Below are 11596 nucleotides of genomic sequence, written 5' to 3'. Positions count from 1 at the left end.
AGAACTCTGTGTTACGACCCGCCCCAGAAAAAGGGAGGGGGGTAACCCAGGTTTTTACCAATAATTCCCTTGGGGTGGATTAGAGTGAAACGACACTGAATAATCGGTGTCTGAAAACATATACTGGCAAGGTTTATTTTAACAATTCTGTATTAACAAGCATGCTAACAGTTTGGGTGTTGTCATGAAACAATGTAACATAAAGATAACTTGGGGGGGGGGGGCAGAAACTGTTTAGGGGAGAGGAAAACCAGGATGAGAGTGAGGGAAAAGAGAAGTTGAGAGTACAAAAGAAATGGACATAGTCACCGCCCACAGGATCCAGCGATGCTTGAGAGCGATGGTCATGATTTGCAGGCGGTGGGGGAGAAGAACTCCCAAATTCTCAAAGTCACCAGTCAGTTTATATACTCTCAGCATGCTTTTGCACCTCCCTGGCATGAGGAGTTGTTTGCCTTTTAGGGCTTAGTATTGGAGGGAGGGATGGGCCCGATTGGCCACCTGAGGTATCTTCTTGCCTTTTAGGGCTTAGCCCCTCTGAGGCAACTTCTTGCCTTTTTAGGGCTTAGTCCACCTGAGGCATCCTCTTGCCTTTTTAGGGCTTAGTCCACCTGAGACATCCTCTTGCCTTTTAGGGCTTGGCTCTGAGGGGACAGGCCCAACCGTCCATCTGGGGCGCCCCCCAGCATGTCCAGGGCAAAAGTCAAAGCCCACAAACTCCTGGAGTGCATAAATCATTAACTATTTCAGTCTCTGACACTCTGCCTTCTCTTTTTTGGATAATGAAAATTCGGGATAGTGTTGTTACACAAATGTTTGGGTAATATTGGACAGTATGAAGTCATACCTATGGATAGTTTTCTGGGCTATGAAGAGAGGAGGCCACTTGTATAAACCTAGTGAAACCTTCCTGGATGCTGCCACCCTATTCAGGTGTCTGGCTTCAAGGCTGGAGACAATTTCATGTTCAGACTCCAATGCTGTTCTTCTCATGAATGCATCAAATGGAGTGGAGAATCACACTCAAAGGATGAGAGGAAAGTTACTTTTAAAGCTGTCATTGTCAAAATTAAAAAATCACAATGAAGAGCATGGAAATAAAAAATCTGTGCATTAGTTATTTCATATAGCTGCATCTAACAGAAATTTGGTGTGGACATGGAAGTAAGTTTCACTGGTTTATACTCAGTTTACTCAATTGCAACTACTTTTTTTTTTCCTTTTGCTTTACAATTCTTCCTCAACAAAGAGATTAAATTTGAGTTTCTCTTCTGATTTGTCTTCTGAAAGAAGACAATTTTTTAATTGCCTCACATCACACAGGCTTTTAAATGCCTCATAAAAGTAAAATATTTCAAATAAAAATTATTTGATACTAGACAGATCAAGGAGAAAAAAAAGAAAAAATCCTTCCTGAAAATATCTTCATTGATGAAATTACCAGTGAATGACCACATGCTGTAATGCTTGTTGTTTTCCAGAGAGATGAGAAAGTTTGTGCATTTGATATAAATTTGAATGTGATGCCTTTGTCAATGAACAGAATAGATAATAAGCTCATTTGAACAATAGTGTCTGGGAAAACATCATGTGATACATAACACGGTTAAATATTGTTTCTAAAGCAGACATTATTTTAATGTCTCAGCTATTTACTCAGCTATTCTCCCTACCAGCAGAATCTGTTTCAGTGGTAGGAGCTTCAGTTCAGGGAACTGGGCAGTACAAAAGCAAGAAACACAAAGAATTTTGTCTTTTAAATCTGTGCAAGATATATTTCTTATGTGTTACTGTATAAAATGGCGAAAGATTCTACTATGAAAGCTAAGTGATTTATTACCTTGATATAGAGCACAGGTGAACATATTTCTTCCTTTTTCACTGATACCATTAAGAAGTATTGCTTCATTTATCTTATATATTCTACCTTCATTTATCTTACGTATTCTACCTTCAACATTTGTTAGCAAGCTGCAATACAAACTTCCAAAAGAAACTTTTGATACTCAAATAATGAGATTCCTCTGTACAAAATACAGTTCCGGAGACTTTGGAACGTCATTCTTTTCACTCCTTCTGCGGGGAGAATATTAAAAATAAATTAAAAAATAATTTAGTGAATAATGTTGAAAGAACAGAAACATTGTCTTGTCTTACTAACTATCCTCTTTTTAAGAGTAAACAAACTAATAGCCTTTTTATAGGTAAAAAATTCTGAAAAATTCTTAGTTGAATGTACTTCATACTTCAATGTCTATGCTACTGAATGATGAATTACATTAGTTCTTGACTCATATGGTGAATAAATCAACCAGATGATTAGTAGTACAATTAAGCCATGGGAAAAAAAAATATATCAAGAACATCAACATGATACATTACAGGTTACATTTGAGAAAAGCATTACAAACAAACTCATTTTTAAATATGAGAAAGCAAATAATTCTCCCCTTGCCTCCCCAAGGATGTCAAGAGCTGCAGCCAAGCTCCTTGGGACAAAACTTCAAAATCCAGCAGGGATTGGCTTACATAAGATAGATGCTTACCAGGCTGGAAGACATTCTCTGTGCATTTCTGTGAAAGGCTTCCAACAAAGTTGCAATAATAGCATACATGGGAGACATTTGGAGCTAAGGAATCCAAGAGAAAAAAAAGAAAAAAGAAAAATACATATTAGCTAATTTAAAGTCTAGTAACTGAAGCAAAATAAACTATAAGATCTGCCTTCTTTTCTTGTTTTTCTCACAGGACTCACTGCAAGATATTCAAATTAATTAAACTGTAATTGTTTCTACTATTGAAGGCAAAGTCTGAAAAGTCAAAAATGTCTTTTCATTCAAAAAGTTTTCCTCTGGCCATCCTTCTGTATTACTCCTGACACTTTAGCAAACCTAAGTCTCATTGAGCTTCTAGGTGTTCCTGATAGTTCCAACCCATAACAGTCTATATGTCTAAAATGTTTCTGCTTGATTATAGAGTCATCACACAATTAAGATTTCCCTGAAGAATAACAGCCTTATCTCTGAATCACCTCTCATATGTATTTTACCTTTCTAGAAAAGGAAGTTTGAGTAAACAGTACACGTTTCTTTTCATTTGGATGTGTCATGTAACTTAAGATGGCATAAAAAAAATTACTATGATAAAAATCACACGAGCAGTAAATTTCATTTTTCAAACAGTTAACTTATTCCAAGCAAGTGGCAGTCACACTTCTGCTATAGCTGTGACACTTTCCAGGAATTGCTATTGTGCAATTTAGTTTTTCTCAATTGCAAGAAATCTGGTGCACATTTTGTTGAGGAATACATCTGGTCCTGGTAGCTGGGCTCTCAAGGTGCAGACTGAGGTGCAGGTTGAGCTCTGGGTGGGAGTCCAAGACAAGAGGCTGTGAACTGCCACCCTTTGGGATAATAAAGGACACACAGGCAGGTGACACCAGCCAGGTGAATGCATACTGGGAGACACAGCAGGAGCTGGGAATTGCTGATCTTTTGGCTAACAAAGGAGATGAGGACTGCTGACACCAGCGGGGTAATGGACACAAAGAGGGCTGCAGAAGCCAAAGAGTCGGAAAGAAGAGTGAGACTTGCATGCAGACAGAGTGTGAGGGTATTAAAGCCCAGTGGTTCCTTTGCTGGGGGCCCCTCTTCGGAGGCACCAGCTCGAGCTGTTTCTGTTACTGCGCCAGGAATAAATGCCTTTATGGAACTTGACATCAGAGACTCTGCTGTGGGAAACCTGGGGCCAAACCAGAAAGGAAACCTGGTCTGGCTGTGTGTGAGTGGGGTGTGCAGGGAGTCAAGTGGGGACCTGTTGGTCACTGGAGCCACTGCTGTGAAGGGGCACCAGTCCCAGCAGTGAAAGTCTCTGGTGTTGGGAGTGGGACTGACAGAGTCTCATGAATGGTCAGATTGGGAAGTGTCCTTAAAAACTTAAAATTTCAATTTTCATTTTTGCTTTTTAATGTAAATATTTCATATATTTATATATATTTCATATATTAAATATATTTCATATATTTATATATACATTGAGAGACTCAACATCCCAATTCCATAAAAAAAAAGAACACCACAATAGAACAAATATACACATAGTTTACCATACAGAAAAAGCTCAAGGCTGTAGCCAAGGCCTCTGCTATCATGGTAAAACTAATGTATACAAAACTTCCTAATGACCCCAAGTGGACCATGTCCTCTGCTACAGGCAAATGGCATATCATATGGAATATCACTTTGATTAGTTAGTCAGCTGTCCTTACTATGTCACTTCCCAACTTCTTGCCCAGCCTATTGGTGAAGAGGAGAATGTTGGAAAGACAGTCCTGATGCTCCATCAGCACTGTTCAGCAGTAGCCCAAATGCTGGTGTGTTAACAACACGTTTCTAGCTACCAATACAAAGAACAGCATTTTGTGGGATGCTGTGAGGAAAATCTTAAACTTAATCTCAACCGGACCCAATGAACACATCCTGTCCTAAAATTTTAGAACAAATTATTTCTCTCACATTCTTCCTTCACTGCAATAAGTTCATCACTTTCCTTTGATACGACTCTTTTCTGGGACAGAGAGGATATTGCTCACAGTTTTACTGAATCAGCACTCTGGGCTCATTTTACTTTTGCATCAGAAAAAGCATAGACGTAAATTTATTTTCCAGCCTGAAAACTTTTGCTAATTATTATTAAAACCATAAAGCTACCACTGCCTGGTACAACTGTGTTCAGCTTCTGCAGTACATGAACTTGAGTAGTAGCAATTTTTTTATGTTTGAAGTGAATGGAAAATATTCTAAAAAATTCCACTCTTCTTTATAAAAAACAGCCTGACTGTTTATAGAGTTAAACTCTCACTGTGGAAATTTAAGGTCTTGGCTCACTGTAAATGTGGCAAAGCTCCAGAAGTTAACATGCTCTTTGGAGGTGAACCCTTCAAGCTCAGCTCTTTGGTATTGATTGTGACATTTTCTTGTCAGCATGAACATCCAATATCCAACTTAGGCAATATTTCTCATTAAGTTGTATAGACTATGAACAGCATGAACTTAAACAAATATGCAGTGTCAGAGCACAGGCAAAGTACAGCATGCAGTTTTAATAAACTGAAAACAATACATCTGACAATCTTCTCTAATTTTACCTTTGACACAGTTTATGTTTTATTCCATCCAGCATCCCTCTTTTTGTCATTACTCTAGGTTCTGCTTTTGTAATCTTTCTTTTTTTCCCAAGTGAGTGGCTTCATGGAAGGCTTGATACTTCTTCACTGAATTCAACACTAATACTCTCATTGGCAGCAATGGTCCAGTATCAAGCTCATCTCTAAGAAAGTAAAACTTTTATTACCACTACTCTGTTAAGAGTTGGATACTCTTCTCTAGTGGTACAATTCATGTATTAATTCTTCAATGGACTCACAGATTTTAAAGCATGAAGAAAGTAGCATGATGAGCTAATCTACTACCTTGCATAGAATAGAGCATATTTCACTTCATTCTTATAATGCATTCATTACTTCCAACTATATTATCTCTTTCTAAAAGACAGTTCTCTGGAATGAGTGACATATAAGGCAGAATGCGTCATGGCCTTTGGTTAAATTGTTCCAATGGCTCATTAAATCACTAAACAATTACATTTCAATTTTCAGTTTGTTTCATTCATGATGAAGTCACCTCCTAAACTTCAATTCAATAAACCAAAAAGCATGTGTCTGTTAAGGCACACTGTCGAAACATGAATACTTTTATTTGTGTTTTCTGAAGCTCTTTCAATCTGTCATCATTGTTCTAAAGAGCTTCACACAGTCAGTATTCAGGTAATGACCTCACTAATGTAATGGACTGTGGTAATAAAATTTCCATCTTTCTACTCAATAGTCTCTTGCTTATTGAGGTTCAATAGTCTGAAGGTGTTATCTGCCATGGGAACACTCAAAGTGCTTTCTGAATACTCACATTTCAAATTTTGAATTTTGTATTTGTTAATAAAGATATCAGATTACACCTTGCAGAAAGCAGAATCTGATCCATTTTACTTATTAGCTTAGAGGTATTAAACAGAACTAAATTTCAGGAATCCTGTGTATTCCTTGTACAGAGATAATTTGCCTTTCAAACACACATATAATTACAGTTTACCTGACAGAACCATAGAATTATTTTCAAATTTCCCAAAATTTCAAATTCCCCAAAGCTTAGAAGACTATATCCAGTATATGTATATAAACTGAGCATATCTCTGTGACTGTAAAAGACATGAAAAAAACCCAAAATGTGTTGAAATTTAGACAAACCAGAAATTAGAAAGAGGATGAAAAAAACCAAGTAGAAGTAAAATGATGGAAGGGGGAAACCCTAAAAACCAGAGAAGTAGTTTGAATTAAAGCATTGGGAATGAGGGAATAACTCTGTTGTTTTGTGGAAAAGCTAGACACTGTCGTTGGATGAGATTTAAACTGTAAAAGGCTTTCCACATTAGCGGGAAATAACATGGTTGCTAAATAACAGTATGATAGATGTTGTTAAATCAGCGGGTCCAGATAATTTTGCCTGCAAGTGCTTTAAAGAGTCAGCTGAGCAGATCACTTGATCATCAGTGATGATTTTCAATAAGTCTTGGAGCACTGGAGCATTTCCAAAGGGTTGGAATGAAGCTAATGTTATGCCAATATTTTAAAAGTATAAATGGGACATCTAATTATAGGCCTGTCATCCTGACATTGATCCCAGACAAATTATGGAACAAGAGGTATGGGATTTGATGAATAACCTATTAAAAGAGTATAATATAATTAATGGCAATCAGTATGGGCTTATAGGAAAGACATACTTTTAAACTTGCTTGTAAGCTGATCAGGAAAAGCTATCATTGGACTTGGATAAGGATGGTGCTGATGATCTTATTTTACTTCTATAGGTCATTTAGTTTCATAATGCACATGCTGATTAACAAAGAAGAAATTGCAAACACCAACATTATACATATTAAACTGAATAAAAGCTTCTAACATGTAGGTTTTGATATACTGTATTTAAAGAACCATCAAAGAGTGTGTGTTCTTCTAAAAACATGCCAAAGGGCTTATTTTTGTCTTTATTTGCAGCCTCAGTAAAACAACATTATTGCTAAAAGAATATACTGGACAACACAGCAGCTGGAGGAGGGGTAAATGAAGAAAAGTAAAGATTGCTGACAAGAAGTTGTAATCCCTCTGATATTTAGTATAAAACAATATTTTATTATAGGCAACAAAAATCATGTATCTGGGGACAACAGTGTAAAGAACACTCAGGAAATGGGAACTCTATCCTGAAGATTAAAAGTCTAAAACCTTGGGGATGACACAGTAACATACTATATCTGGAAAAACCTAATGCAAACCTGACTTATGCAGCATTCAGACTATCCTTCTTGGAATATGAACTCTATCTCTCTACTCCTCAATTAAAGAAGGACACCGATATATTGAAAAACAAGTACAGAAAAACATTGGAAAAGTACTGAAGCATCAGGAAGTAAATCTTACACCTAAACTTAAGGTACTGCTTTAAATTTTCTGATGCACCAGTTTCTTTGCCTCTTTTAGCATAGAGAGCATAGCAACAACTTTGGTAGGAAGAATTCACCTTTCTTGACTATTCCCAAGGAGTTCAGTCTGCTTAAGGACTACAAAAGAAGGTAAGGGATTCATCTGACCATAAGACACCTGTACTTACATTCAGAACAGAAATATGGCTGTGGAAAAACATGATAACCAGAATCCTTTTACAAGACAGTGAAGCTTCTTTTTTTCTTCTCTAAAATCATACACTAATTCTAACAGAAAGTGTAGTTAAATCATTAACTGTGAGCTTGTTTGACTGCAATCATTTCCCACACTAATTGACTTCCACAAGTCAGCACTAATACATTATTCCCACAGATTTTGCTCTTGCTATGTGCTGTCCTTCATGGATCCTCTTTAATTCAATAGCATTTATGAGATTTATGATCAATGTGAATTCAGTTACTGTATAAAAACAACTTTAAATACCGAAATCCAAATGAATTATTTCCCTACACTTTTTATCATCTTACTGACAAAAATGGGAAAAAAACCACCCACCACCAAAAATCTACAGAATAATCTGTAGCCAGTAGTAAAAGAAGTAGCACAGATAACTTCTTTGGGCAACAGAAAGTAAGACTATAATGTGTAAAGTCAGAATTTGCTTGTCAGTTTAGCTGATTTTCATTCAGCTTGCAACAAATTTCCCTTTCTTTGGAACACAAGGAATATTATATTCCAAATGTTTGGTTTGATTTCTAGAGAATACTACATATTTCTGTACTTTGAGGAATAAAGAATATGTGTTCCTCTTTTTTTATGGCTAAAAGGTAATGTTTTGAAATGCTTTAGTTTCACCTGGCTGTTTATGCAGTAACCTATTTTGAACAAAATTGTTTGACAGCATTCCCAGTCCATTCTGAGGAATCAAATACACTATTTTGTGAATCAAAACTGAGATATTATAACCATAAAATTTTACTTTACTGGATGTTGACCATATCAGTTTCCACTGAATTCAGCATGATACTAACTAAAACTCTCAAACAGCAATGTCAAGGAGAAACAGTATTCCATAATTCTGACTGGTTCAGGACTCCTCTCCATAGCAGAGAAAAAAGTAATTGAAGAAATAGTTACTTCTTTCAGTGCTGGTTGTTCCACTGCTCTCTTTTGATTGTGAAAAAATAGCAATATAAAATTCAAAGTAAAGAAATGTTGAAAAATAAGAATATTTTGAAAACCAAGCTTAGAAAAAAACTGAGTTGTCTTTGCAGCCCCAATGCTACTATACGGGACCAGTACCAGTAATTAGCCAACTGAAGTTCATGCAAATTCCTAGAGACTTTCCAAGTAAGGAATGCTATTTTGAAATAGAGTAAATAATAGAAGTCTTATTTTATTAAATACTTCATAAAACTGCTTAAATATTTCCATCAAAATGTGGTAGAGCAGTTGAAGAGCAGAAACACATACAAGAATACAACTTTCCAATGATGCAGTGCCAGAGTTAAATTTTAACTGGAGAATGATTTTATAACAAACTAAAAATGCATTATCTTGCTATTAACTGATTGGCAAAAGCCAGAACAATCACTATGAATGTAACAGATTACCTGATTCCTAAGTATTTCACACTGCCAAGGTACTGGAGTGTGAAATTAGTGAAGCACTTATGCAATATACAGGCATTGTGAATATGATTATACCTAAGAGATGATTCTAGTAATGATAACTTGAAGCTCAGGCTAGAACAATTACTCATTTACATCAGGTGATAAGGGTGACAATTTTAAAGTTAAAGGTCTCCATCTTGATTCCTCCAGGCTAACAGCATCTGTATGGATTTAGTCGATGTAGCCATGCACCAAGTAGTGTGGAAAGTTTATTTTCAGTTGAGAGGGCTGATTTTATGAGTCCTGTGTGGTGAATATATGCTAAGGGAATATTTAGCTATGGCTCAGTGTGTTATGTAGAGCACTAAGCCATGGAATATATTTAAAGAATAGAATAGAACAGAACAGAACAGAACAGAACTCTCTTAAGGGACCTACAAAGGTCATTTAGTCAAGTTGCAATATTTTGCTTATACAGTTTACAGGCTGTAAAGTTGTACATTGACTGCAAAATTATAAGGTGGTTGAAAATTATGAATGGTCTAAAATGACACAGTAAAAATTATGAACTGAGAAAAATCATCTAAGGTTAAATCTAGGTGCTGATCACAAAGTGTCTGGATACTTAGTCAGAGTCAGCTGCTCATGAATGTAGATAGATTGTGCTCATACTTCAATTCATGGAAATGTCAGTGGTGATCAGTAGTAAACCACAACCAACAGCATTTCTTAGAGCAAGGGCATCAGTTCAGTCTCTTTGTCTTTTTCAAGGGGATCATTTTGGAAGATGCAGGTTCTCTACTCTGTCAGTAAGGGTACAGCAAGAATGACTTGATCTTCACAGACTACTCAGTAAGTTGTCTTCTGATCAGGCTAGGAAAATCAAGCTATCTATGTATCTATGTATCTATGTATCTATGTATCTATGTATCTATCTATCTATCTATCTATCTATCTATCTATCTATCTATCTACACTGCTCTAAGAGACTTGCATAATGGGCCAAGCTTTTGACATGACTTGAATTCCCCTATGTTCAGGATAAAATATTACTTACCTCTATCCCTTTGGTATGACAAGGTTACCAAGACAGACTCCTTGCTATGCTCCTGCTAGCATGCAGCCAGAACCAGGAGGAGTAAGGTCTGTGAGAAGGCTGAGATAACAGGTAGGTAATGAGTAAACTCTGGGTAGTTTAGATTGGGTAGCCTGGTCATTTTTCATGAACCGAGGGAGTCCCATTAAACACCAGTGGAAAACCTCTCTACCCTAGGAAAACAGCATCTATAATGCTGTCCATTTTATTGGCCACTCCATCTGGAGCTTCAGTGAGAAGGTAATAAGGTCCCAGATCTACCAGATCTATCACAAGTCAAAGTTCTTTTTTTTTTTTACTGGCATTTGGAAAAGAGGTGATTTTTTTTTCTTTTTTTCTACTTCACTAATGTTATACACAATGAAGTACCTGTAAAAATGTCTTGAATAAAACTTTTATGGACAAGAATGCTCTCAGGCACATGGTATGATTCTTGGGATGTCCCACACAGGATCATCATCAATGATCCTGATGGGTCCCTTCCAACTCAGTATATTCTATGATTCTATGAATTGAGACACAGATTAGGAAGAAACAGCCCAGTTATGAAGATATATCTTGAATTTTGCAAAAGAGTTTTGACCCTTTCTACAATCTCTATTATATCTCAAATGTGTATTTAGCATGAACTGACAGTTCCCTCTGCAGCTGGATGTACCATCAACCATTCCTAGAATTCCATTAGACAGTCTGAACTTTAAAAGAATCCCATTCTCTTGAAATAGCACAATCCCAGTATTTAAAGTTTTTATACAGTGACTGAATTGACATAATCTCTTATTCTGTCAGCAAAGCCAACTTTCATAGAGCTTCTCAAGCACTGATGTTTGAAAGGAAAAAACCCAACATTTATTTGAATGTGGGCCAGAAAATATTTGTTCTTCAGGAAAATGCGATCACAAATACATGGAGGTGGTTGTCCTAGGCATCTTTATCTTTACTCCTTTGTATTGATGTCCTCAAGCAAGAATTCTTAATTTCATTTTGAACATATTACCTGCTGAATTATATATCTAGAAACACTGACAATTCGCCTGAAGTAGATTTATTTTAATATAATGTGAAACTTTTATTTGGATCCTATCTTCCTCCAGTGGCAATATAATCACCAAGATAATTTGCATGATTAGCTGGAAAACTCTTTCCATACTGCACATGCACACATGAAAACTCATGCTGGTTTATTTTCTTATGTATTTCAAAATGCAACTGAACACAGTTCTTTCTTGTTGAACCTAAGATTCATGAGTCTACAGAATAAGTATATTTTTAAAAAATATTTGAGGGAGGAAATGCTTTAGATATTGCTATTGAGACATTAGCTTTCAT

The 11596-nt window shown here is 36.3% G+C and overlaps 1 protein-coding gene across 2 annotated transcripts in view; it reads right to left on the bottom strand.

Moving 5' to 3' along the window:
- Window positions 1-2393: 2393 nt before the first annotated feature.
- The window catches only part of TAFA5 (TAFA chemokine like family member 5), a 507380-nt gene continuing 498177 nt past the window's right edge, over window positions 2394-11596 (bottom strand). For both annotated transcript variants that reach the window (XM_032688536.1, XM_032688539.1), the window contains exon 4: window positions 2394-2630. In XM_032688536.1, the coding sequence (XP_032544427.1) occupies window positions 2526-2630 (105 nt within the window). In that variant the 3' untranslated portion in view covers window positions 2394-2525. The remainder of the gene's footprint in view (window positions 2631-11596) is intronic.

This window comes from Chiroxiphia lanceolata, chromosome 5 (genome assembly GCF_009829145.1).
Source record: "Chiroxiphia lanceolata isolate bChiLan1 chromosome 5, bChiLan1.pri, whole genome shotgun sequence".
In the NCBI taxonomy this organism is placed as follows: Eukaryota; Metazoa; Chordata; class Aves; order Passeriformes; family Pipridae; genus Chiroxiphia; species Chiroxiphia lanceolata.
This window is presented reverse-complemented; position numbering and strand designations above follow the sequence as displayed.